Raw genomic sequence first — 25,459 nt, forward strand, 5'->3', positions numbered from 1 at the left:
GCCGCCGCCCCGCCCAGCCGCCGCCGGCCGCAGTCATCGGCCGCAGTCGCCGCCGGCCCCATATAGCCGCACAGCCGTGCGGCGCGTCGGCCGGGTAGCGCCCGCAGCCGGGCCCAGATACGCCGTGCCGCGCCGTAGCGCACTTACGCCATCGCGATAACGTCAACGCTTATCACGGGCAAGCGGCCAGAGCCACTCGACAAGCCCCAGGGTCAATTACCGCCGTCTCAGTCGCGCGGCCTTCCCAGACCACCAGAGACCACAGGCCCTGCCTACGAACGGACAATGAAACTGCTGCGCTCACTCGTCGGGACGCTGGCGCTGCTGGCCGCCTCGGCCAGCGCCTACATCTCGCCCGAGCAGATGCTGTCGTCGCCGCGACGCTCGGCCGCCGTGGCCAACCCGGCCGGAGTAAGTGGTGGCGCGGGCGCGCTGACCGCAGACGTACGCCGTCTACACGTCGTCGACGTACTCGTTTGCCGAGAAGGAGACGCTGGAGGCGCTGCACCTGATCGACCTCAAGACCGGCGCGACCCGGGTCCTGTCGGACGCGGCCGGGATCTCGGACCCCGCGTGGTCGGGCAAGGACGCGGGCTCGCTGCTGTACCTGCAGGCCGAGGCTGACGGCACGACGACCATGTGGGCGCTGGACGTGACCGACGCGACCGAGCCGGCGTACAAGCTGGCCACGTTCGACGGCCAGGTGTCCATGCTCAAGGCGCACTACGTCGAGGAGACGGCCGTGGTCAAGTTCGCGGTCGCGGGCTGGGCCTCGCCGTCCGGCAAGCTCGTCTCGCCCAAGGCGCCCAAGCCGGACGACTCGGGCCTGCTCTACGACTCGCTCTTTGTCCGCCACTGGGACTACTGGCTGACCGAGAACCGGATGGCCATCTTCACGTCGACGCTGGCGGTCGAGCCGGGCGAGCGCCTGGCCTGGCGCGACCAGGTGCTCGACAACCACGTCACGGCCGTCAAGGCCGAGTCGCCGGTGATGCCGTTCCCGTCGGCGTCGGACTTTGACCTGTCGGACGAGTTCCTGATGTTCAACGCCAAGGCGCCGGAGCTCAACCCGGCCAACAACACGGCCACGTACGTGTACGTGGCGCCGCTGGACATGTCGGACGAGGCCGAGACGGTGTTCGTGCCGGGCTTTGGCGCGGCCTCGGCGCCCGTGTTCTCGCCCAACGGCACGCTCGCCGCGGGCCTGCTCCAGTACGAGAACGGGTACGAGTCCGACAAGAACGTGGTCGTGCTCTTCGACCTCGTCGGCGGCGACGTCGAGGAGGAGGCCACCCGCAGGGACAAGGTCGAGCCGCCGACGGGGTTCAAGCCGCTGACGCTGGCCTGGGACCGCTCGCCGTCGGCCGTGGCGTGGTCGCACACCGGCGAGACGCTGTTCCTCGTTGCCGAGGAGCTCGGCTACTCGCGCGTGTTCTCGCTCTCGCTGACCGAGCCCGGCGCGGTGCCGGTGCTGCTCGAGACGCGGCACTCGGTCGAGGCCGTGTCGGTGCTGCCGCACGACAAGCTGCTGCTGACGGTGTCGTCCACGGCCAAGTCGACGTACTTTGAGCTCTACGACGTCGCCACGGGCACGCTCTCGCGCCTGCTCGACCCGGCCTCGCCGGCCGAGATCGACGACTCCCAGGTCTCGGAGTTCTGGTTCACCGGCTCGCGCGGCGCCCAGGTCCACGGCTTCATGGTCGTGCCCTCGGATTTTGACGAGAACAAGAAGTACCCGCTCGCGTTCCTCATCCACGGCGGCCCCCAGGGCGCCTGGCTCGACGAGTGGTCCACGCGCTGGAACCCGACCGTGTGGGCCGACGCCGGCGCGGACGGCTACGTCGTTGTCATGATCAACCCCACCGGCTCGACCGGCTACGGCAAGGACTTCACCGACAAGATCCAGGGCAACTGGGGCTCGTACCCGTACATCGACCTCGTCCTGGGCATGGAGCACCTGACCAAGACGTTCGACTTCATCGACTTTGACCGCGCGATCGCTGCGGGCGCGTCCTACGGCGGCTACATGATCAACTGGATCCAGGGCTCGCCGCTGGGCCGCGTCTTCAAGGCGCTGGTCACGCACGACGGCGTGGTCTCGACGCTCAACCAGTACGCCTCGGACGAGCTCTACTTCCCGACGCACGACTTCGGCTCGTCCTTCGTGGACTCGCCGCACGGCTACTACCGCTTCAACCCGCTCACGCGCATCTCCAAGTGGTCGACGCCGCACTTTATCGTCCACAACGCCCGCGACTACCGTTTGCCCGAGTCCGAGGGCATCATGGCCTTCAACATCCTGCAGGAGCGCGGCGTGCCGTCCAAGCTGCTGCACTTCCCGGACGAGAACCACTGGGTGCTCAAGCCCGAGAACTCGCGCCGCTGGCACTTGGAGATCTTTGAGTTCATCAACCACTGGGCGCCCAACAACGGCAGCCCGCGCGTGCGCGACGTGGATGCGGCCAACGAGGCTGCCAAGGCCAAGATCCGCGACGTGGCGGACTACGTTCGTGCCGGTGCCATTTTTATGTGAGCTAGAGACAATCATAGACGTGGAATCCGCATATAGCCGCGGCACCAGCCGCACGGGCGCCGAGCCTGTGGCGCATAGCCGCATGTAGCCGCGGTCGGGCGGCACGGCCGCGGGTGCAGCCTCGGCGGAGTGGCGGCCGGAGGCTTGTGGCATATAGCCGCATATAGCCGCCGGGCCTCTTGTGCGACTGCGTAGGGACCCTGGGGCGGCGGCACGTGCGCTCACCGGCACGGCCGCCCGCAGGGCGCACCCTCGACGGAGTCGCCGCCGGAGGCTCGTCATATAGCCGCATATAGCCGCACCTACCAGCCGCCCTCCGGCGCGGAGCTGGACGACAGCAGGCGCCGCCGCGCCTGCGACGCGCCTGCCCAGCCCCGCGGCGGGCTCGAGCTGGCGGGCGTGTCGGGGTCGAGCCGGCGCCGGTTGTCGAAAGTCGCGTAGAGAACGGCCGACGCGGGCGAGCTGGGCGTGCGCGGCGACGTCGGCACCGTGCGCGCGCGTTTGGTGCTTGCCGGCGGCGTCTGCGGCCGCGGCGGTCGTGGCAGCACCGGCAGCCGCGGCTCTGGAACGGACGCGTCCACCAGCGACTGCAGCAGCGCCAGGCTCCTTGCCGCGGCCTGCGCCTGCGCGGTCACGGTCTCTTCAAGCAGGGCCAGCCGCCGCTCGCTGGCCGACATCTGGGCGAGCATGGACGCGAGCATGGACTCTTGTTGGTCGAGCCGGGCCGTGACATCGGTTGTTCCAGCAGCGACGGCCTGTGCGATCTCGTCCGTGTTTGCGCGCAGCGCGTCTGCGACCGCGGAACCTGCCGCGGCAGCGACCGCGTCAGCTGCGCCCGCGCGGTCAGGGCCGCCGCCGTCGAGCGAATCCAGCCGGCTATCGATCCGGCCGAGCGCGTCTGTCTGGTCTTTGACGGCTTTTTGCATCGCCTGCCGCATTTCTTCGCACTGGAACGCCAGTTTGCGCGTCAGAATCGCCAGTGCCGGCACCGGCTCCGTCCGTGGACCGCCCATGGGCGCGTCCGAGTCTCGTTGGGGCCTCGAGTCCATGGTGAAGAGAGAGAACGCGAGCGCGGTGTGTTTTGTTTGCGTCTGTGCGACCTTGCGCGACCCTGCGCTACTCTGTGCGGTCATGTGTAACTCCAGACAGCCTCGGCTGGCTGCAGCAGCTGTGCCCTGCCGCTCTGGCCGGCCTGCCCCGGCTGTATCTCGAACGGGCGCTTTGGGCGACAACAGTACGGGCTGCTGTAAAACGTTCAATCAACCCACCGCCAACGCTTCTCCTGGTCGTTTTACGCCACAATGCAACGCCCAGAGGCCCCATGGACGGTTCCACACGTCCTGCCCGGTCATTGGGTCTGTCCGATGGCTTCTGCGGCTGTTGGAGGCGCTCGTAGCCGACAGGCACAGATCCAGCTCCGGCATAACCGCCAGCCACACCCCACATATGCAGGGGCCCTTATTCTCAACCTCAGATCATTCTCCATCGACCATGGCTGCCACAATGAAAGGAATCGTCTTCAACGGACCGTACGACGTCAGTCTCAAAGACCTGCCCATCCCGTCGGCCGACGCGGGGTCCGTCGTCGTGCGGACTCTGGCCGCCGGTCTCTGTGGAAGGTGAGTCACGGTTTGCTGCGGCTATATGCTGCAAGCCTCTGGCGGCGACTCTGCCGAGGGTGCGCCGTGCGCTCATCGGTAGGGCCGCCCGCAGGGCCCACCCTCGACGGAGTCGCCGCCGGAGGCTCGTGCCATATAGCCGCATATAGCCGCGCTGACGAGCTTCCGGCGGCGACTCAGTCGAGGGTAGGCCCTGCGGGCGGCGCTCCTTTGCGCTCGCCCGCAGGCCGCCCGCAGGGCGCACGCTCGCCGGAGCCGTCGCCGGAGGCTCGTCGTATAGCCGCATGTTGCCGCACTGGAGGGTCTCTGGCGGCTATATCTGTGAAAAGTGCGGCGGCGAGCGCCCTTAAGTACGGGTCCACCAAGGTACTGACGGCAGTGATTTGCACGTGTACCGGGGCATCGAGCCGGTGTCGTCGACCGGGTTCGTGATGGGTCACGAGATGACCGGCGTCGTGCACGAGGTGGGCGCCGGCGTGACGCGGTTCAAGGTCGGCGACAAGGTCGTGTCGCCGTTTACGATCAGCTGGTACGTGTACGAGAGAGCGCGCTGACGGCAGCGGCACGTGCTTCTACTGCACGCGCGGGCAGTCGTCGCGGTGCGAGTCCAACCGGCTGTTCGGCTGCCCTCTGCTCGAAGGCTGCCAGGCCGAGTACGTCAAAGTGCCGCTGGCAGACGGAACGCTCGAGCTGGCGCCGGCGGACGTGCCCGACGCGCTGCTGCCGCTGATGGCCGACATCTTCCCGACGGGGTACTTTGCGGCAGCGCGGGCGCTCCGGGGCCTGAGCCCCGAGGTCCTGGCCGACACGGTCGTGGCAGTGGTCGGCTGCGGCCCGGTGGCACAGTGTGCCATCGTGTCGGCGCTGCACTTTGGCCCGCGCGCGGTGATCGCAATCGACAGCGTGGCCGAGCGGCGGCAGCAGGCGGCCGCGCTCGGCGCCCAGGCCGCGGACATCGGCGACGCGGCCGCAGCCGTGCGCGCGGCCACCGCCGGCCGCGGCGCGGACGTCGTGCTGGAGGTCGTCGGCGCGGCGGACGCGCTCCGGCTCGCGTACGACCTGATCCGGCCCTTTGGCGTGATCTCGTCCATCGGCGTCCACAACTCGGCCATGCCGTTCTCGGCCACGGACGCGTACGACAAGAACGTGTCGGCGCACTTTGGCCGGTGCCCGGTCCGCAGCGTGTTTGCAGACGCGCTGGCCGTGCTGCGCGCCCACGCGGCCAAGCTCGACGGCTTTGTCGACACGGTGCTGCCGCTGGACGCCTGCGTCGACGCCTACGCGCGCTTCGACCGCCGCGAGGTCCGCAAGATCGTGTTCAAGCCGGCCCCGTAGACCGTGTATTTCTATGTACAAGCCAAAAACTGCCGCTGCCGGCTACTTGCCCTGCATCATTGCCGCACTGCCGTCAGCTCGCTCCGGCGACCACTTACTTTGCTTCCTGGAAACGCTGGCCGACGCGCTCGCTGTGCTTGAGGAACTTCTCGGCGCACCGCGAGATGCACTGCTCCTCCTTGCCGGTGAGCGCCTTGGACGTGAAGTCGTTGACGCAGTCGCCAAAGCACCGCTGGACGAGCGATCCGTACAGACGAGAGAAGTCCTTCATCTGCTTCTGCTCGACCAGACGCTGGAACTCCTGCTGCTCACGCGCGTTGAGGGCCTCCATTGCTGCGATTGATGGGATAAGCTGGTTGGATAAGACACACGGGCGGTGTCTGTGTGGAGGATGGACGGTGGAGAGCGGCGAGGGCGCGGGTGTGGGAAAACTTTTTCGTTGAGCATAAGTGCGCAAATTCATGAGGCTTTGTGCACGCGCCGGCGACGCGCGCCGGCGGAGCGACACAGCGCCGGCGACAGCGCCAGCGACAGTGCCGGCCGGGGCGCGGCGACGCGTCCGGAGGTTGGTGTTGGCGCTGGTTGCCGGCTGCTGCAGTCCTGGACGGCCTTGGCCGCTGGCGCTGCGGTGGTCGCCGGCTAGCGGGCTGCGCGGCGACCGCCGCTGCCGGCGCAATCCGGCCGCAATGGCCCTGGCCCGCCGGCAGCCGTCTTTGCTCCGCGGCGCTGACCCCCCAGCTGACGCACACCGCTCTCGGCCGCCTACGTCGCGCGCGGCACGCGTGCGGCGCGTGCGGCTCGTGCGGCTCGCGCCGCACCGTGAAGTCGGGTTAGGGTCCCGGGGCCGCACACACCGCCGTCGTCGCTCCACGCACCGCACAACAATGTCCGAGGAAATCGACGCGGTCGGCGCGCTCCAGGCGGCGTTCGCGGACCGCCGGGTTACGTCGCCGCAGGAGGTTGTTGCCGTCCGCCAGATGCTCGACGCATACGTCGTCTCGGTCGAGCGGTCGCTTGCCGGGCTCGTGCAGTCGCAGGCGTCCGCGCAGCCCAGCATCGAGCGCGTGGCCCAGGCCCAGACCGAGCTGTCGTCGCTGTTCGAGCAGCTCACCCTGGTTCAGTCACGGGCGTCTGCCGCCGAGGACACCATCACCAAGATGACGGGCCAGATCCGGCTGCTGGACGACACCAAACGCAACCTGACCCAGTCGATGACGATGGTCAAACGCATGCAGATGCTGGCCGGCGCACGCGAGCAGCTGGCGCTGCTGGGCCGCATGCGCGAGTACGGTGAGGCTGCGCAGCTGCTGGGCGCCATCGGCGAGCTCATGGAGCATTTCAAGGCGTACCGGTCGGTCCAACAGGTCGTGGAACTTTCGCGGCAGGTCGCCGAGCTGCAGCGGACGCTCGGCGAGCAGGTGCTCGAGGACTTCGAGGTCGCGCTCAGCGGCCGGCCGGACGCGCCCGCGCCAGCCACCCTGCGCGCCGGCTGCGGCGTCATGGACGCTCTCGGCGGCCAGTACCGTGGCCGGCTCGTGACGTGGTACTGCAACCGTGCCTTGCGCGAGTACAAGGGCATCTTCCGGGGCTCGGAGGAGGCCGGCCTGCTCGACAACGTCTCGCGGCGGTACGCGTACCTCAAGCGGCTGCTGCGTACCGACGGCGGCCAGATGGCCGAGCTGTTTCCGGCGGACTGGCGCGTGGCCGAGCAGGTCTGCCGTGCATTTTGCGAGACCACCCGCGACGACTACCGGCAGCTGCTGGCGGCGCAGGCCGGCGGCTCTGCGCCCGCGCTCGACGTGGACCTGCTGCTGGGCGCGCTCGAGGAAACGCTCGAGTTCGAGCAGTACCTCGAGCGCACGTTCGGCGGCGACGACGACCACGCCGTCTTTGGCCGCGCGGTCTCGGCTGCGTTCGAGCCGTACCTGGGCCTGTGGGTGGACTCGCAGGACAAGAAGCTGTCGGCGCTGGTGGCCCAGTACAGCAACCAGGCCGTGCAGGCGCAGGGGCTGGGCGCGCTGGCGGCCAGCGACGAGGACGACGAGACCGTCCTGGGCTCTTCCACCGAGCTCTTTCTGTTTTACCGGCGCACGCTGGCGCGGGCGACCAAGATCGCACAGGGCACAGACGCGCTCGCCGGCCTGGCGCGCACGTTCGCGCGGTGGCTGGGTGAATACGCCGAGCGCGTGCTGCGGCCGGCGCTGCAGGCCGGCGACGAGCCGCCGGACGAGGCCGCCACCCGCCGCGTCTGCCTGGCCGTCAACACGGCCGAGTACTGTCGCGTGACGGCTGGACAGCTGGCCGAGCGGCTGCGTGCCAGCGGCGCCGGCGAAGACGTGACGCTGGCGCGTGAGCAGTTGACGTTTGCACGCGTGCGCGACACCGGCCTCGAGACGCTTGTCCGCCGCGTGGTCGACACAGACGCGAAGCACGCCTGGCGCGACATGCTCAACCGCAGCTGGGGCCGCCTCGAGGCTGTCGGCGACCAAAGCGCGTACGTCACCGAGCTCGCGACCGTTCTCGAGCGCGTTGTGGGCGGCGACATGCGCCGGCACCTTTCGGCGCGCGACGGCTCGGCCGCGTCGTACGACGCGCTCACGCGGCAGGTGGCCGCCCGCGTGGCGGGCACGTACCTGCGCAACGTGGCCAAGTGCCGGCCGGTGACCGAGGTCGGTGCCGAGCAGATGCTGCTTGACTGCTACGTGCTCAAGAAGGCGCTGCTGGCGCTGGACGCCGACCCACAGACGGGCCCGGCCGCGGACGGGTCGTACGCGGCCGCGGTGGCGACCGAGATGGGCCGTGTCGAGGCCGTGCTCAAGGCCGTGCTGACGTCGACCGAGCCGCCAGAGGACCTGAAGCAGTTCATGCCGGCGTCGGGTTTCCGCGTGCCGCGGTGGCCGGCGGCGCGGCCGGGTAATTAGAGAATGCATTTGGTCGGGTAGCAACGGAGCTGTGCTCGCCATATAGCCGCATATAGCCGCAGAGCGCGCCCCGCCGGCGTGCCCTCCGGGGCGTGGCAGATCGATGCTGGCCGATTGTCGGAAGGCCGCCACTTCGACGGTCTCGCCAGAAGTACAGTCGGCGTGGTTCGCCCGGGTAAATGACTCACGGCCAGCTGCAGCGGCGCCCCCGCAGCGACCGACTCGCCGCGCGCGAGCCGGCCAGCGTGCGACCCACAAGAGCTGCGGCGTCGAGATCGTGCGGGCCGGCGGTGGTGTGCCGGATCACGACGCGATGGGTCGGCCCACGCGCTAGCCCGACCCGGCCAACACGCGACGTCGGGCCCGATTGACCCGCGACCCGGCGATATATGCGGGCCGCGGCGACCCGCTTGCAGGGCTCCGAACCCGTCGCGCGCGTCTGCTCACCAGCGCGCAGCCGCAGTCCACGCCCGCGCCAAATTCTCCGCTGCGTCCGGCTGCGCGGGCGGCGGGCGCTGCCGGCGCCAAGCCCCGGCAGCTCCGCTGAAACAGCCATGACATGCCACGGCACCGCCCACCAAACTTATCCGATGCCCACCCAACGTAATTACACGGCCCGTTCCGTCGCGCGCTAGCGCGCCCGACGTCATCGCGCCAGGTACAACCGGTACGCTGTAACCCGCCAGCCACAGGCGACCGCGCTGGCGTCGCGCCGGCGGCCATGTGGAAATAAGCATCAATCTGCGAACTTTGTTGGGTCATGTTGACGGCGCCTAGGACTGGGATTCGGCACAAAGTCCGCAGGCGAAACTGCGCGGATTCAACGGCCGTGCTCTGCGTCACTGGTGCGACGCGGCGCGCCGGGTAACATGTCTGCTAAGGTCTGTGCGTGGGGGGCTCCCGCCGCGCCGTGGAAGGCCGCAGAACCTCGCCGGACGCGGCGCTGAGGGCGCCAGCGGGCAGCCGCTGAGCGCCCGCCGTCGCGCTCGCCCACCAGCGCTTTGTTCGGGCGCGGCCGCCCAACGAACGAACCACGATCGGGCGCAAACTTTCCACCTAAACCTTGTCGCAGTTGTGCACGCAGCGGGCCCGCGCCTAGCGGCAGCACAAAGATGGCACATTTGGCAGCCTTAACGTCTGGCAGGCGCTCAAACAGAGTAGCGTCGACGCCGCGCCGCCATAGCCCAATTGGCTGTAGTGCAACATGCATGACGTCTAGCTCGGTGTCACAGCCGGCGACGGCTCTCCATTGGCGCCTGAGCCCCGTGTAGCAGAGCTGCATATGCAGTCGCGATGCGGGTCACAATGTGATTAGCCGTCTCGAGTAAGCCCGGGCGCAGTGTGACGGCCAGAGTCCAGACTGAGCTTGGTAACCCGGCCGGTCACGGCGGTGTGTTTCGCGGATTTGCCTCCGCCGGACTCTGTCAAGGCGCCGGCCCCGCTGAGCCTGCGCCGCGCGGCCACGGCTCGAGTCGCCCTAGCTCGGCCGGCGTAGCGCGATGGACTTTCTTGGCCGTTGCCGGATCTCGGTGCCGCGTGTATTCTCCGGCGCCTGCGGTAGTCTCCCGCCGGCGGCGGTAGTCTTCCGCCGGCGGCGGCAGACTGCAGCTAGACCCCGGCGCGAGCTTTGTCGTGCTCTGCCATATCCGCAAGCGCACTAGACGTGCCCCCGGCAAGCCCTAGCTGGTCTCTGGGCCGCTGCAGCCTTGCTGCCGCTGCCGGCCGGGCCACCGCTACCACGAGTGACATAGATACGTGCAGCAGCAGCCGAGCCGCCAATACTCGGTGCTCATGCAGCGTGCCGGCTGGGGAGTTATTGCCGCGGCCGCGAGACCACGACCGGCCCGCTGACGGCCTCATGACCGGGTGCTGAGATCATACGAGGGGTCGGTCCTTGTTGAGCCGGGCGCGTGCCTGTCGTCCGGTCTGCCGGTTGAGATCACGGCGGCCGTGAGCAGCTGCGGCCGCTGCGTGCCAGTCGCGCAGGATTGCGTAGCATCGGGCCGTGCTAGCAAGAGCGACCCAGACCACGTCCTTGCGTAATCCGCGTGGTACCTTCCCTCAGAGAGATACGCCGGCCGACCAACGGCCAGCTCGGAGACCCGCTCATGCTCGGCGGCAACTCGGCCAGCTCGCTGCGGCGCCCGGAACCGGTTCCCGGCGGCGACTACGGCAGCGGCCTTGGCGGCGGCAGCGGCGGCGGCAGCGGCGGCCCGGCTGCCGCCGCCTTGCGACCGCCGTGCGGCACGCGCAGACGCGGGGCCGGTACAATCGTGCGTAAAAGTGCCTGTCGGTTGACCACGCACCCCACGAATCGCTCACCAGGAGCGAGCAGTGGCCTTGGCCGCCGTCTCGGCCGCCGCCTCGGCCGCTGCTCCGATGCGGCTGCGGCGCTGCCAGCAGCCGCCAGCAGCCGCCGGCAGCTCCATCCGCGCCACGGCTGTCGCTGGAAATCGGCGCCGCGCATGCGGTTGCGGCGTCCCGCAGGACCCCCCTGGCGACTGCAGAGGCGCCATATCCGCGCGTCCGGTGCCATCCGGCGCAGATCCCACCGCGGCAGCATCCCGCAGAGCGCCGCAGAGCGGCATGTGCCGTCGTGGCCGAGCAAGGCACGGCCCTACCGTCGCAGACTAGCCCACGCGACTCGCGCAGCTCATCGCATCAAGCTTGCCCACCCTCAGACCGCCCACCAGCGCGTGGCCGCGCCCGATGGGGCGCGCGGGCGGTACTGAGCCGGCTGGGCCGATGGGCGAGGCCGGTGCGGAGCAAACAAGCGAGGTGCAGGCTAGCGGCGCAAATTTGACACGCCTCACGCAACCTCGGACTTCAGTCAACACCCGATGGAATCGCTTCGGCGGGCGAGCAGGGCATACAGACAGCACCGGCACACGGTGCACGCGGTCGCCCGGGACGTGGCGATCGGGCTGTCGTGGCTGCCAGTGGCGGTGTGGACGTCGCAGCACGTCGTGTCGCTGTCGGTGGTGGACGGGCAGTCCATGACGTGAGTGGACCGCAAGCACGGCTGACAGCAGGCCTACGCTCAACCCAGACTCGAACGAGCTCGTGCGAGATGTGGTGGCCGTGTGGAAGTGGCGGCGGAGCGACGCGGCGCGTGCAGCGCGCGACGACATTGTTGTGCTGCGGTCGCCGCGCGACCCGGAGACCGAGGTGGTCAAGCGGGTGGTGGCGGTGGGCGGCGACGTGGTACGCAGCCGCGGCCGCGGCACGCTGCAGCGGGTGCCGGAGGGACACATCTGGGTGGAGGGCGACAATGTACACAGCATCGACAGCAACCACTACGGGCCGGTGAGCGAGGGCTTGGTGGTCGGGCGGGTGACGCACGTCGTGTTCCCGCCGTCGCGGCTGGGTCCGGTGCACTAGGCGCGATCCGAGCGGGCTGGCTGCGCGGGGGGACATCGCGGCCTAGCCGCGCCCACCGCGGCGGCGCTGCAGCGGCCAGGCACAGACATGCCCGGCGCCTGGACCGCAGCTGCCACAGAATAGATACGTCAGTCCACGTCAGCGCGCGCGCCCACCGGTGCGCGCCGGCCCGGTGCGCTAGCGAGCGCGCGGCCAAGCGGCCGCGGCGCGACCACACAGGTACATCACACGCGGTCCACGAACGGACATGTCATCTTCTTCTATGGCCGAGGCGCTACTGCACGTTGCTGCACGTTTCTGCAATCGGCCTGCAGACTGCGTGCGCCTGCCCAAGCGGGCGGCGCTAGGCTAGCGCAGCAGCGTGCGTGTGTGGTCGCGGACGGTCCAGCGCTGCGGCGCCGATGCGCGCTTTACGTAATAGATAGAGAACGTCGCGCCGCAGCATCGGCGAAGCTTATTTGGCAGCCGCTGCGGCGGGGGTACCGTGCCGCACAGTGGGTACGGGCGGGTACGGTCGCGCCACAGCCAATGGCACGCACCGCCGCGCAGCCACGCGCACCGGCCACGCCCAATTGGGCGTGCTCGATGCGGTCCTCCCAGCCGAGCCGCCCGACTCGCCAGCGGGCGCCCGTTGCGGGCGGCCCCGCGCGGCCCCGCCCGGGCACCTGTGACGGCCGCGCCAGCGCCGGACGCGCGCCGGACGGACAGGCCGTCCGCGGCCGCCACGGTGCCGGCGCCGGCGCCGGCAGCGCCCACCGGCCCAGTCACATGCACGGGCCAGGCGTCCTCATCGGTAACACCCTAGCCCGATACGGCCTCCCCGGGGGAACGTGTCGCTAGCGTGTGGCTTGCCGGTGCCCTAGCCCTATTGGGCGCCCCATCCCCTACCGCTCGTCATGGCATGCCTTATGCAGCCACTGCCGGCCGTCGCCCGCAGGCGTGCGCGCGTTCACCAGCCACACACCTTATCACTCTTGCGTCAGCCGCCCGCCGCGGCCGTACCACCGCGCCTCGACCGTACTCGAGTACCGCCGTAGTCCGCATCTGCTCCCCCGCCCGCTAGCGCCTAGCGCGCTGGAACAAACCTTAATTCTAGCTTTCGTTTTGTCTCAGCGGCCGCAGCAAACACTACCGCCATGGCCGTGCCGGCGGTCTGGGAGATACGCCAGAGCCGGTGCGTACATGCCAGCATGGTGTGTTCCGCGACATTTCCAACTTCCTTAATTCCTCCTTCGGTGCTTATATAGCTCGTTGTTCCCTCCACGCCACGGAAGCCTCGTTGTTACCCCGAACCCGCGTGTGGGTTGTCGTCCGTTACCAGTACATTGCCCGTCCCAAGTAGGCGCCACCGCCTCGCACAAGTCGCACAAGGGCTCCGAAACAGGCCCACGCATACAAGCCCGACGGCATTGTTTGATTGCCCGCGGGCACGGCCGGCCGCCGCCACGAGTGCCATTCAAGACGGCCGCAGTTGTTAGGCACTCAGTTATAATGGCGCCGCCAGCACTTGACCCGCCACTGTACCTGGCATCTCCCGCAGCGTCCATCTTCTTCCACAACCCGTTCTCGCCGCAGCAGCCGAGCCCGCTGCTCTCGCCTGCGCATACACCCTCCGGCGCCGGACTCTCCGCCCCGCTCAAGCCCGCGCCTATTTTCGGCTTCTCGCGGCCCGGCCCGGCCATCTCGCCGCCGCTTTCGGCGTCGTCCGAACGCCAGTCGCAGTCGCCCTCGGCCCCGGCCCCCCCGCCGGCCTACGTTCCGGCGCGTCCCGACCGCTACTTTGCGCCCGCCGGCCTCGCCGTGCTCGACGAGGCCCCGCGCGCGCCGCTGGCGCCCCCGCCCTCGCTCGCAGCCCGCCTGCGCACCGGCCAGCAGATGAGCCAGCCCGACCTGGCCATGCTGTTCTCGAACGCGCCGTCTCCGGCGCTCGACAACCCGTCCGCGGCCGCTGCGAACGCGGCGCTGCGCCGCATGTCGTACACAGACGGCGCGTTCCTGCCGACCGAGCTCACCCACTCGAGCAACGTCATGGCCGGCCGGCGCGTGTCGCTGCCGGCCAACATCCACGTGCCGGGCCTGCTCGACGGCCCGGCCTCAGGCGCGCCCTCGATCGACCCGGCTGCGCTATTCGCGGCGGACCCGACGGCCAACCCGCCGTCGCTGCCGCCCTCGGTCCCGGGCTCGTTCTCGGGCCCGTCTGGCGCGCCCTCGGTCGGCGTGGCGCCGTCCGCGCTGGACGCGCTGGACCCCCTCGCGCCGCTGGACGGCGCCTCCGGCCTTGGCCTCGACGGTCTCGACGGCCTGGATCCGCTCGACCCGCTCGCCATGGCCGCGCCGCTCGCGCCGACGTCCATGGCGGCTTCCACCGCCGCCGTCTCGGCCGCCACGGCCACGTCGCTGGCCGGCCTCGGCGCACTCGCCGGGCCCGCAGGCGGGCCCGGCGCCGGCGTTGACATGCAGGACATCTTCGCGGTGTCGCTCGGCCCAACAGCATCAGCCTCGGCCGCGGCCTCGGCCGCAGACCAGGCCCGCCGCATGTCGCAGCCCGTCATCTCCATGCGCGACACGCTCAACTCGGACGGCTCGGTGCCGCTGCACCTCCGCCGCAAGCGCCGCAACACCATGTCGTGGCAAGACTCGGCGTCCATGGCCGCGCTCGGCCTGCGGGACGACGCGTTTGCTGCCGGCATGCTGCCGTCGTCGGTCTCGCTCCTGGACAGCCAGATGCTGCCCATGGTCGACCCCGCGGCCACGCAGCTGCCGCTTGACCTCGGGCCTGTGCCCGACGGACAACCGGGCCTGTCGTCGTCGTCGTCGCTCTCAGCGACGTCGTCGACGTCGTCCAATTCGTCGCTGTCGTCGTCGACCTCGGCCGACAACTTCCGGACGTCGTCGCCGCCGGTCGCGGCCTCGGTTTCGAACCGCACCAGCCTCTCGATCTCGGACGTCGGCCCGGCCGCGATGATGACCACCTTCAACTCCAAGGTCTCGGCCACTGCCCAGAAAAAGCACCGCTGCGCGGTCTGCTCCAAGCGCTTCACACGGCCGTCCAGCCTGCAAACCCACATGTACTCGCACACCGGCGAGAAGCCGTTCCAGTGCGACTACAAGGGCTGCGGCCGGCACTTCTCGGTCGTGTCCAACCTGCGCCGGCACAAGAAAATTCACTCGGCGTTTTAGCCGCCACACAGGCTCCGGCCACGGCAAATCTCATGTACCATTTATAGTTTTGTATTTTTGATACTTTGCTTATTCTCTTCGCTCCTTGGCTCGCTTTTTGGTACAGCACGCCAGCGCTTACGATTCTTGGTCAGGTCAGGTTTGGTTATTTCTCTTCGATGTACTATTACAACGGTTTGGCGTTTTGGTCTTGCTGCTCGCTCGTTGACGAGAATAAAAGGCGGAGGATCTGTTTACAGAGCCGGCTACGCCGGCGATTTATTATATCCCCTGTATTGTATGTAGTAAGCAACATCTACCTATGAGAACTGTGGTGCCGCAGAGTGCGGCGCGGGAGCGGGCGGGCGGGGCGTAGACGGGCTGATAGCCGTCGATAGCCGCGCACCGGGGTGGTGCCACGCACCGCCGCCACCGCCGCACGCACCGCCGCGCGCCGCCCTGCTGTGCCACACACGCCACGCACGCGACCCGTCGCCGTCAACCCGCCCGGCGACCCGTCGACCCGCCAGCCAGCCCGCCGACCCGCGCCAGCCGACCCGTCGGCTGCATGCAGCCGTGCACGGGCCTAGAACTCATACTCGGCCTCCACGGTCACGACCGGGTTCCGGATGGCGTCCTGGCTCGAGATCAGCTGCAGCTCGCCGTACTTCATGTCGCGGATCCGCTTCGCCTTGGCCGCGTCCATGCCGTACGACGACAGCAGCGCTGCCGGCACCGGGCGGTCCTGGGTGTCGATCACGTGCTGGTGCGTGCGGCGCAGCACGCTCTGCACGATCGTCGACACGTCCCGCACAGCGCTCACCAGCGGCAGCTCGCTCGCCGGCGTGCTGTCGGCCAGCTCGACCGTGTTGCCGTTCGTGTACCGGTGGAAGCGGTCGGCCAGCAGCGCCGCAAACAGGTCGCCCGTGCCGGTAAAGTACTGGTCGATGAACGGCAGGCGCAGGTAAAACGGCCGCGGCGTGCCGTCGGACCGCGCCGACGAGCCCACGCACACAAACTCGGTCGCGCCGGCCTCAAAGACCACGGACGAGATCACGACGTGCTTGACCTTGTAGCGCTGGTGCAGCTTCTGCAGCACGTCCGGGATCTGGTCCAGCGCCGTGATCTTGGTCTCGGTCAGCATCTCGGCCTCGAACTGGTTCGGCGTGATCACGGTCGCCATCGGCAGCAGCACGTCGCGGTAGGCTGGCACGACGTCCGCCGACACGTACAGCTTGTTCTCGTCGCCCAGGACCGGGTCAAGGACCCACACCAGCCGCGGGTTCTCGAACCGCAGCTTCTTGACGATGGTGCCCATGGCCCGCACGGACGCGGCGTCCGGGATGTAGCCCGTCAGCACGACGTCGTAGTCGGTCAGCGTGTTCTTCTCGAGCCCGGCATACAGGTCCAGGATCTGCTGGGCCGACGTGCGGGTGCCCTCCCACTGCCGGTAGCCCGTGTGGTTCGAGAACACGACCGTGTTGACGACGTCGACGTCCCACTCGAGCAGCTGCAGCGGGAACGCGGCCACACGGTTGCCCACGTAGCCGTGGACGACGTGCGACTGCACCGACAGGATTCTCTTCTGGCTCATTTATTCTGAGCTCGTGTGCGGAAGCTCTAGCAACTCGCAATTCGCAGCCTCGCGATGTCTGCGGGGCTCCGTGCGCCCGGCGGTGCGCTCGACGTCCGCCCGGCCGGTCACAGTCACGTGACCGCCAGCGCACTACGGCCCCAGCAGGTCCAGCGGCAGCCGCTGGCTGGCGGCGGCGAGCCGCGCCTGCACATGCGACGCGCGCCCGACGAGGTCCGCGGGCAGGCCGGCCATCTGGGCGATGCGGATGCCGTGCGAGTGCGCGCAGACGCCGGGGCGGACGCGGTGCTCGAAGTAGAAGCCGTCCGGACTGCGGACCGGGTCCGCGAGGTCCGTGACCGCGTCCGCCCGGGTGACCGCGTCCGTGAGCCCGTCCGCCCCGGTGACCGCGTCCGTGAGCCCGTCCGCCCCGGTGACCGCGTCCGCGGCCGCGTCCGCGGCCGCGTCCGTGCCCCGCCTCGCCCCCGTGACCTCCACCACCGCGTCCACAGCGCCCCCCTCAGCCACATCCGTGCAGTACAGCCCGACCCGGCCAAACCCGTCCGTCATGTGCGCCAGCTCCTGGAAGTGCGTCGCAAACAGCGTCCGGCACGCCAGCGCGTGCAGAAACTCGAGCACCGCGTACGCGATGGCCACGCCCTCCAGCGGCGCCGTTCCGCGCCCGATCTCGTCCATGATCACAAACGACCGTGGCGTCGCGTGGCGCACGATGAACGCCGTCTCCAGCATCTCCACCATGAACGTAGACTGGTTCCGGAACAGGTTGTCCGCCGAGCCCACCCGCGAGAAGATCTGGTCGACAATGCCAATGTCGGCCTCTCGCGCCGGCACGTACGACCCCACCTGCGCCAGAATGCTGATCAGCGCGTTCTGCCGCAGAAACGTGCTCTTGCCGCCCATGTTGGGCCCCGTAATGATCCACAGCGTGCGGTCGCCGCCGACGTCGCAGTCGTTGGGCGTGAAGTTGCGGCCGGCGGCCAGCAGTCCGCGCTCGACGACCAGGTGCCGGCCGCCCACGATCCGGTGCTCGGTCCCGCGGTTCACGCCCGGCCGGACCAGCTTGAGCTCGTCCGCCAGGACCGCAAACGACGCCAGCACGTCCACGCGGTCCAGCACGCGCGCGTTTGCCCGCAGCCCGGCCAGGCCCTTGAGCACGTACAGCTTGAGCTTGGCAAACAGCCGCGACTCCTCCTCCTTGATGGCCAGCCGGGTGCCGTCGATCCGCGCGCCGAGCTCGGTCCAGTCCGTGCAGATCACGGCCGCGGAGGTCTTGGTGGCGCGCGCCTGGCGCAGCCGCGGGTCCTGGCGCACACGCGCCAGCGTCTGCGCGCTGCGTCCGGACACGTGCAGGACGTGCCCGAGGCCGGGCATCCACCGCAGCTCGACGTCTGGGTCAGCACAGTCGCGCCAGCACTCACCTCCGTACTCGGCCACCAGCGTCTTCTCGAGACCCGTGCGCTCGGCCTCGGCCGCCGCCAGCTGCCGGTGCAGCGTGCGCAGCTTGGCGGACGCGCCCCGGGCCATCACCGGCAGCTCGATGGGCGCGCCGAGCCGCAGCGACTTCTTGGTCGGCAGCGTGCGCCGCCGGACAAGGCCGTCCTCGGCGATCTCGCGGTCGCGAGCGACCTCGTCCGCGTGCGCGCAGTCCTCCTCGTACGCCCGGCGCACCAGCACGTCCTCGTCGAGCGTGCGCGTGATCTTGGCGTGCACGCGCGTCTGGTCGGTGACCTCGCCCAGCAGCCGCTCGAGCTCGGCCACGCCCGCCGGCGCGTCGCCGGCTGCCCGTGCCGCCCGGCAGAACGTCGCCAGTCGCTCGGTCAGCCGGCGCGTGGCCTCGATCGTCCGCGCCAGCGCCAGCATGTCCTCGGCCTCGCCCCGCGACAGCGCGAACCGCTGCAGCACGCGCTGCGAGTCGCCGGCGCTCGCCAGCAGGTCCACGACGTCCTGCCGCAGGCCCCGCTCGGCCACAAACAGCGCCACGATGTCCTGGCGCGCGTTGATGGCCGCCACGTCCGTCAGCGGCGCCGACACCCAGTCCGTCAGCAGCCGCGCGCCCGACTTGGTCACCGTCCGGCGGATCGTGTGCAGCAGGCTGCCGGCGACCGTGTGGTCGCGCAGCGACCGCTTGATCTCCAGCGACCGGAACGAGTTCATGTCGATCACCATGCTCTCGGCCGTCCGCCGCTGCGCCGGCACCTGCAGCTGCACGGCCGACCGGCACAGCTTGCTGCTGACGTAGTGCAGCACGGCCGCGCACGCGTCGACCTCGTCGGTCGAGAACGGGGCCACGTCCTTGACCGTGAGCGCGCGCACAAAGTGCTTTTTCCACGTCGCGTTGAAGATGCCAAAGATCTGCAGCGCCGTCGGCTTCGGCGAGACCGCGTGGGTCGTGATGCTCGGCGGGAACTGCTCGTACGAGACCGTGTACTTGGTCTGCTCGATCTGCCGGAAGAGCTCCTGGACGCAGTCGACGTCGGCGTTGGCGCCGACCGCCGCCGCCAGCGACTGGTCGAGCAGCACCTCCCGCGGGCTGATCCGCGCCAGGTCGCCCTGCACCTTGGCCACGGAGCTGTCCTGGGTGTAGAAGTCGCCGGTGGAGAGGTCCAGCCAGGCGAGCCCGACCGGGATGTCGCCGGCGGCCACGTTGCGGCCGTCCAGCCGCTCGCCGTTCACGCTCAGCGCCAGCAGGAAGTTGCTCTCGAGCGGGTCCAGGAACCGCTCGTCGATGAGCGTGCCCGGCGTGACCACGCGCACCACCTGCCGGTCAAAGAGGTTGCCGGTGCGCTTGTTCATGCGGTCGCGGCGGAATTCCTCGCTGATGGCCACGTGCTTGTTCAGGTCCTGGACCAGGATCCGCAGGTACCGCTCGAGCTGGGCCGTGGGGAAGCCGGCCATGGCCACGTCGCCCATAGCCGTGTGCTTGCGGCCGACGCGGAGGTTCAGCAGCGGGCCGTACTCCTCGGCCTGGTCGAAGTAGAGCTCGTAAAAGCCGCCGACGCGGGTGACCACGACGCAGTCCGCGTACCGCGCCATGTTCTCCTTGACCTCGCGCAGCACCGTCGGATACTCCTGGCCGCTGCCGACGGCCGTGCGCTTGCGCTCGGCGAGCACGTCGACGCCGGCGGCGTCGTCCAGGCCGGCGAGGGCGCTTTCTTCCGCGTCGATCTCGTCTTCGATCGTGAGCTCGTAGTCGTCGCTGTCGGCGGCCCCAAGCGCGCCTGCACCGCCGCCAAGACCGTCGGGGCCGTCACTGCCAGTCGCCAGCCCCCGCACGCCCGCGGCGGCCGCGGCGGCCGCCGCCCGGCCGCTCGCGAGAATGTTTTCTCGCCGCGTCGCAGCCGGCATCCGCGGGCGCAGCGGGGCCGGCCAGCGCGCGATCCGCGCGCGCGGCGCCATAGCTCGCGCAGCGGTAGCCGCGGCCGCGGCCCACGCGGCCCGCGGCCGCACCGCTCTCACACCAATTGCCAGGGCCATTGCGGTCGACGTGGGCGCGGGCGGACGATGAGGCCGGCGCGCTCGGGCGCGTGGGTCACGTGACTTACCCTCCCGTTACCCGTTACCGGTGACCCGCGATAGTTGCCCCGGCAACGCCAGCGGGCCCGCGTACTCCACGGCCCGCGACGGATCCACGCTCTCATCCACGATGGCGTCCGGACTCGACGTCTCCATCACGGCGGCCTCGACCAACCCGTACCCGAAGCCGCACACGGTCTACCATGTCCAGGCCCGGCTGCCGCTGCGGTCGTTCACCGTGCTGAAGCGGTACTCGGACTTCCGCAAGCTCGTCGACGACCTCGAGGCCGACGTCGGCGAAGCCGTGCCGTTCAAGATCCCGCCCAAGAAGTACTTCTCGTCCGGCGTGAACGACGCCGAGTTCACGGAGCAGCGCCGGGTCGAGCTCGAGCGGTTCCTCAAGGAAATCAACAGCAGCCCCGACTCGCGCTGGCGGCTGACGGCTGCCTGGAAGGACTTTGTGGGCCTGTCGTCCACCGGCCAGAGCAGCTCGCTGCTGGCCGCCAGCACGGCGCAGACCGGCCGCGGGCCCCAGTCCGACGCCAAGACCATCTCGGACCCGGTGCAGTGGCTCAACACGCTGCACGAGGTCAAGACCGAGCTCCACCAGGCGCGCAAGCACATCTCGGACCGCGACCAGTACGCGGGCTCGGGCGCGACCATGCCGGGCACGGGCGTGCTCGAGTCGCGCTCCGCGTCCGCCGAGGCCAAGCGCTGCCTGGTCCAGTGCGCGAGCAAGATCGTGCTTCTCCAGCGCGGGCTCAAGGACACGGCCGACTTTGTCGGCGAGGGCGAGCTGCGCCGGCGCACCGACATGCTCAACATCGTCAAGAAGGAGCGCGACGGCCTCGAGAGCCTGCTCAACGCGATCGCCCACAAGCGGCCGGCGCGCGGCGCTGCCGGCGACGACGACGACGACGACGGCGCGCGGGCGGCGCTCTTGGGCGGGCCCTCCGGCATCGTTGGCTCCATGGCCTCCTCGGCCAAGCGCGTCCTCGGCCCACTCCGCGAGACCGCCGAGACCCGGCCGCTCGACAACCACGGGCTGATGGACCTGCAGATGCGCAAAATGCAGGACCAGGAGGACACGCTGCTCGAGTTCAGCAAGATCCTCGCCCGCCAGAAGCAGATCGGCGTCGACATCAACGAGGAGCTCGAGATCCAGAACGAGATGCTGCGCATGCTCAATGAGGACGTCGACCAATCCGACTCGAAGCTCGCGCGCGCCGACCGGCGGCTGCGCAAGATCAAGTAGGCCGTCGCGCGGCCCCCCCTTTGCATCTCGGGCTCTGCCCCGCTCGGCTTTTGCATGGCACGGCGCCCTTTGCTACACATGACCCGCGCCGCGCGCGCAGCTGTTTTGACAATATCCATTAACGAATTAGATTTACAAGCAGGATCAAAGCAGAATTTTCCTTCAAATAAGATCCGTCAACAGGCTGTGCGCGGACTTCGATTACATCAAATTTGAAATATAAACAGGTTTTTCAATATCTAGTCCCAATGCACCACCTAAGTCAAAAAGTTGATATAAAACAGATCCGCAGACGGCCCACCGTAGATGACAGGGTCCAGACGGCAGCGCCGCCTGGGCATGCAGGGCGTCGGGCAAAATGACTCGAATGTGTAGCTCGGCCCGACGCTTACTGGGTCGTGCACTGTGCGCGCTCGGTGCCCGGCTCGTCCTCGTCCTCGTCCTCGTCCATGGCGCCGGCCGCGCGCTGGTGCGACGGGTCGACGTCCGACAGCACCACGTCGTCCACCATGGCGTCCGCCGGCAGGCCCAGCGCGGGCCGCGCCGGCAGGATCGTCTCCAGCAGCGCCAGCTTTTCCGGAGTCGTGAAGTCCTTGGCCGGGAACTCGACCTCGAACTCGACGTAGAGGTCGCCGTGGTTGTGGTGGCGGTACGACGGCATGCCGCGGCCCTCGATCACCTTGAGCGTGCCGGGCGCGATCACCTCGCCGGGGATGATGTCCACCTTGAGCCACTCGTTGTCCAGGTGCTGGATAGCGATCGAGCCGCCGGCCAGCGCCGTCAGGAGGTCCACCTTGGCGTGGTAGTACAGGTCGTCGCGCTTGCGCGTGAACCGCTCGTGCGGCTGCTCGTCGATCACAAAGATCACGTCGCCGGGGAGAATGTCTGGGCCCTCGTCGCCCTGCTCCTTGAATGTGATCTTCTGGCCGTTGGCCATTCCCTTGTCGATGTGCACCTCCAGCACCTTCTTCTCGTTGATCGTCTTCTTGCCCATGCACTGCTTGCAACGGTCCTTGTCCTTGATGATCTCGCCCTCGCCCTTGCAGTCCCGGCAAGCGCTCTGGAACTGCTGGATGATGTGGCCCATGCCGCGCTGGTACGTCACCGAGCCGGTGCCGTTGCACGTCGTGCATCTCTTGACAGCGCCATCCTTGCCGCCCTTGCCCTCGCACTTGTCGCACGTCTTCGACCGCGTGAGCGCCAGCTTCGAAATCTTGCCCTTGTACAGGTCCTCGAGTCTGACGCGCAGCGAGTGCACAATGTCGCGGCTGCGGCGCGGACCACTCGGCCGGCCGCCAGCACCGAACATGCCGCCAAAGCCACCACCGCCGCCGCCAAAGAACTGCGAGAACAGAGCCTCGGCCGAGGCGCCGTTCATGCCGCCCATGTCGCCGCCGCCCTGGAGACCCTCCTCGCCGTAGCGGTCATAGATCTCACGCTTCTGCGAGTCCGACAGAATCTCGTACCTTCATCGTGTCAGTGCTGCTTACTCCAAGACCGCCGCCACGCGGGCAGCCGACGCTCCACTTACGCATGCGAAACATCCTTGAACTTCTCGGCAGCCTCGGGGCTGTGCTGGTTCTTATCGGGGTGGTACTTCAGAGCATTGACTCTAGTCTGGTCAGCACTGTTTGATTTCTGCCGTCAACTGCACGCCGCATGGCATGCTGGCGCGTGCAGCTTCGCACATGACCTACCTGTAGGCCTTCTTGATCTGGGCGTCATCCGCAGTGGGCGGGACTCCTGGTCGCCGTTAGCACTTGTTCGCTGAGCTGTCGCTTGCAGGATCACAGCCAGCCGCTTTGGAGGATCCGAGAACGCGCAAAGACCACCACCCGCTGCCGACGCCCACCACGTCGTCTCCTCGCCAGCAACGCGTCGGCGGCCGAGCCACGTTCTCAGTCGTCTTTCGCGCGTTCTGTGAGAGCCTGCCGTCCGCCCGAGCCTCTGGTGGGCGTGTTTGATAGCACTATCGCTACTTACCCAGAATGTCATACAGAGCAGTTTCCTTAACCATCCTGTGCGTCGTCTATGTGATCCCTGAACGATCGTAAATTAATCAAGAGAGCGAGTCTTGATCTTGGGTAAAACCAGGCTATGTCTATAAGTGATGGCTGGTGAAGACGGTTTACTATATATTTTGGCTATGATAATTTTTTCTTTCCTATTCGCTTCAAGCTCAGGGCGCTGCTGGGCCAAAACAGTGCAATAAACGATAATATGCGCCACAATTAGATATGTACTGTGGCTTGTTCAGGGCGCCAGAACCGCCGCGTAGTTCTCACAACTTCCATAGTCTTCTCAATCCTTCCATGTCCCAGCCGCGGGCGGTTGTGGCACTGAGAACTGCACTAGTGACATTTGGGGCACAGTAAATTTGGTTGGAGCTTTATGCTGAATATAGGGTTTGGGAACGCTTGGACAGAGGGTACGTGCGGCTAAGCTCCGCTAAGAGTGACTGTCTTTTTGTTCCTGCTGCCCGCCTGCGCGCAGGCGCAACACACGCCGCGGCGGGTGGGATCGTTAAAACAAATTAGCAGCATTAATTTCTGACTATCCAACAACAACCGACACAGGTTACCTTACGTTGTCACCGTTTTTTGAGGTAAGCAGACGCTCATGAGAGCCCGGACGGGCGACGTCGTCCCGGTGTATCTTCATGCGCCCATGCTCTGAGCAGTTCCTGACCCCCAGCGCCTTTAAACATCCTTTCTTCCTTTAAAAGAGTCGACATGGGAGGCACTCGCGAGAAGAAGACCGAATACTTTACCAAGCTCCGCACGCTGCTTGAGGACTACAAGAGCATCTTCATTGTCGGCGTCGACAATGTGTCCTCGCAGCAGATGCACGAGATCCGCAAGTCCCTCCGTGGTCAGGGCGTGATTCTCATGGGCAAGAACACCATGGTTCGCCGTGCCATCCGTGGCTTCCTCTCGGAGTTCCCCGACTTCGAGCGTCTCCTCCCCTACGTTCGTGGCAACGTTGGCTTTGTTTTCACCAACAGCGACCTCAAGGACATCCGTGAGGTCATTGTCTCGAACAAGGTCGCTGCTCCCGCTCGTGCTGGTGCCGTCGCCCCCAAGGACGTCTGGATTCCGGCCGGTAACACCGGCATGGAGCCCGGCAAGACCTCGTTCTTCCAGGCTCTCGGTGTCCCGACCAAGATTGCCCGTGGTATGATTGAGATTACCTCGGACGTCCAGGTCGTTCAGGCTGGCGGCAAGGTCGGAGCTTCGGAGGCTACCCTGCTGAACATGCTCAACATCTCGCCCTTCACCTACGGTATGTCGGTGTTCCAGGTCTACGACCAGGGCCAGATCTTCTCGCCCGAGATTCTCGACATTGAGGAGGAGACCCTCATCAAGTCGCTGCTGTCGGCCGTCACCGCCGTCACCGCCATCTCGCTGGCTGTCGGCTACCCGACCCTGCCCTCGGTTGCGCACTCGATCATCAACAACTACAAGAACGTTCTTGCTGTGTCGGTTGCCACCGAGTACACCTTCCCCGGCTCGGAGGCTATCAAGGACCGCATCGCCAACCCCGACGCGTACGCCTCGTCCGCTCCTGTCGCTGCCGCCGCTGCCACCGAGGACGCCCCCGTCGAGGAGGCTGCCGCCGAGGAGGCCGACGAGTCGGACGACGACATGGGATTCGGTCTCTTTGACTAAACAGTTACGTTATGGCCGTCTACAACTCATTGGATGATAGATTTATAGCGTAACCGTACATTGTAATTTATTATTTGGTGTGTCAAATCAAAAGCAGTCATCTTTGTTACTCGATCGACGCGATTGCGGCCGTGTGTAGTGTATAGCGGGCAAATACTGGTGTGGCGTGCGTGGCTGCACAAAGACCTGTGGCTGTGCTACGTACCGTTGGGACTTTCTTGACCTTGTAGTACTCATTTAAGTGTCTTCAATTCCCATCTAGTAACAAAATTCGAATCTAACAACAGATGTCCTTGGTCTTGTGGGCCACCAATCTGCTGGCGGGTGCAGACAGATTCATACAAGCATAAGCAAAAAGACAGTCAGTGAGCGTGTAGTCGGTGTAGACAACCATCAAGGTGTGAAGTCGGCTCAGGCGGGACGGCCGCCGTGGCCTCGTCGTCGGCCAGGCCGGCCAGCTGGCAGCCCAGGCCACCGGCCA

At 67.7% G+C, this 25,459-nt stretch overlaps 12 protein-coding genes across 12 annotated transcripts; 7 read left to right on the forward strand and 5 right to left on the reverse strand.

Annotated features, from left to right (window-relative positions):
- Positions 1-146: 146 nt before the first annotated feature.
- On the forward strand, positions 147-2,564 carry V1510DRAFT_410942 (Alpha/Beta hydrolase protein). Its single transcript, XM_066932808.1, has one exon. The coding sequence runs from the start codon at positions 638-640 to the stop codon at positions 2,531-2,533; it is 1,896 nt and encodes a 631-aa protein (XP_066791237.1). The 5' UTR covers positions 147-637; the 3' UTR covers positions 2,534-2,564.
- Positions 2,565-2,835: 271 nt separating this feature from the next.
- Positions 2,836-3,582, reverse strand: V1510DRAFT_401075 (uncharacterized protein; the record flags this gene model as incomplete). Its single annotated transcript, XM_066932002.1, has 1 exon — positions 2,836-3,582. One exon carries the CDS (start codon positions 3,580-3,582, stop codon positions 2,836-2,838), a length of 747 nt encoding a protein of 248 aa, XP_066791238.1.
- A 372-nt stretch (positions 3,583-3,954) lies between these two features.
- On the forward strand, positions 3,955-5,541 carry V1510DRAFT_410947 (chaperonin 10-like protein). The gene is made up of 3 exons (XM_066932809.1): positions 3,955-4,152; positions 4,532-4,681; positions 4,713-5,541. The coding sequence occupies exons 1-3, from the start codon at positions 3,980-3,982 to the stop codon at positions 5,485-5,487; spliced, it is 1,098 nt and encodes a 365-aa protein (XP_066791239.1). The 5' UTR covers positions 3,955-3,979; the 3' UTR covers positions 5,488-5,541.
- Positions 5,373-5,896, reverse strand: V1510DRAFT_428235 (Mitochondrial import inner membrane translocase). The gene is made up of 2 exons (XM_066935257.1): positions 5,586-5,896; positions 5,373-5,554 (listed from the first exon to the last, which is right to left on the reverse strand). The coding sequence occupies exons 1-2, from the start codon at positions 5,816-5,818 to the stop codon at positions 5,530-5,532; spliced, it is 258 nt and encodes an 85-aa protein (XP_066791240.1). The 5' UTR covers positions 5,819-5,896; the 3' UTR covers positions 5,373-5,529.
- Positions 5,897-6,363: 467 nt separating this feature from the next.
- V1510DRAFT_410951 (Vps53-like protein) lies at positions 6,364-8,457 on the forward strand. The gene has a single exon (XM_066932810.1). The coding sequence runs from the start codon at positions 6,372-6,374 to the stop codon at positions 8,406-8,408; it is 2,037 nt and encodes a 678-aa protein (XP_066791241.1). The 5' UTR covers positions 6,364-6,371; the 3' UTR covers positions 8,409-8,457.
- A 2,791-nt stretch (positions 8,458-11,248) lies between these two features.
- Positions 11,249-11,789, forward strand: V1510DRAFT_360057 (peptidase S24/S26A/S26B/S26C; the record flags this gene model as incomplete). Its single annotated transcript, XM_066931000.1, has 2 exons — positions 11,249-11,409; positions 11,441-11,789. The coding sequence occupies 2 exons, from the start codon at positions 11,249-11,251 to the stop codon at positions 11,787-11,789; spliced, it is 510 nt and encodes a 169-aa protein (XP_066791242.1).
- A 2,199-nt stretch (positions 11,790-13,988) lies between these two features.
- Positions 13,989-15,277, forward strand: V1510DRAFT_410961 (uncharacterized protein). Its single transcript, XM_066932811.1, has one exon. It carries the CDS (start codon positions 14,115-14,117, stop codon positions 14,967-14,969), a length of 855 nt encoding a protein of 284 aa, XP_066791243.1. The 5' UTR covers positions 13,989-14,114; the 3' UTR covers positions 14,970-15,277.
- Positions 15,278-15,534: 257 nt separating this feature from the next.
- V1510DRAFT_360205 (Ribokinase-like protein) lies at positions 15,535-16,542 on the reverse strand (the record flags this gene model as incomplete). The annotated part of the gene is made up of 1 exon (XM_066931007.1): positions 15,535-16,542. One exon carries the CDS (start codon positions 16,540-16,542, stop codon positions 15,535-15,537), a length of 1,008 nt encoding a protein of 335 aa, XP_066791244.1.
- A 132-nt stretch (positions 16,543-16,674) lies between these two features.
- Positions 16,675-20,016, reverse strand: V1510DRAFT_401082 (DNA mismatch repair protein MutS; the record flags this gene model as incomplete). Its single annotated transcript, XM_066932003.1, has 3 exons — positions 16,675-17,930; positions 17,961-19,760; positions 20,001-20,016. The coding sequence occupies 3 exons, from the start codon at positions 20,014-20,016 to the stop codon at positions 16,675-16,677; spliced, it is 3,072 nt and encodes a 1,023-aa protein (XP_066791245.1).
- Positions 20,017-20,185: 169 nt separating this feature from the next.
- On the forward strand, positions 20,186-21,310 carry V1510DRAFT_424854 (uncharacterized protein; the record flags this gene model as incomplete). Its single annotated transcript, XM_066935112.1, has 1 exon — positions 20,186-21,310. The coding sequence occupies one exon, from the start codon at positions 20,186-20,188 to the stop codon at positions 21,308-21,310; it is 1,125 nt and encodes a 374-aa protein (XP_066791246.1).
- Positions 21,311-21,411: 101 nt separating this feature from the next.
- V1510DRAFT_410967 (uncharacterized protein) lies at positions 21,412-23,515 on the reverse strand. Its single transcript, XM_066932812.1, has 4 exons — positions 23,294-23,515; positions 23,008-23,053; positions 22,842-22,922; positions 21,412-22,776 (listed from the first exon to the last, which is right to left on the reverse strand). The coding sequence occupies exons 1-4, from the start codon at positions 23,325-23,327 to the stop codon at positions 21,699-21,701; spliced, it is 1,239 nt and encodes a 412-aa protein (XP_066791247.1). The 5' UTR covers positions 23,328-23,515; the 3' UTR covers positions 21,412-21,698.
- Positions 23,516-23,812: 297 nt separating this feature from the next.
- On the forward strand, positions 23,813-25,126 carry V1510DRAFT_373107 (60S ribosomal protein uL10). Its single transcript, XM_066931508.1, has 2 exons — positions 23,813-23,915; positions 24,005-25,126. Exon 2 carries the CDS (start codon positions 24,043-24,045, stop codon positions 24,976-24,978), a length of 936 nt encoding a protein of 311 aa, XP_066791248.1. The 5' UTR covers positions 23,813-23,915; positions 24,005-24,042; the 3' UTR covers positions 24,979-25,126.
- Positions 25,127-25,459: the final 333 nt, after the last annotated feature.

Source organism: Dipodascopsis tothii (assembly GCF_038497935.1).
Source record: "Dipodascopsis tothii strain CBS 759.85 unplaced genomic scaffold V1510scaffold_3, whole genome shotgun sequence".
NCBI lineage: Eukaryota > Fungi > Ascomycota > Lipomycetes > Lipomycetales > Lipomycetaceae > Neoaidaea > Neoaidaea tothii.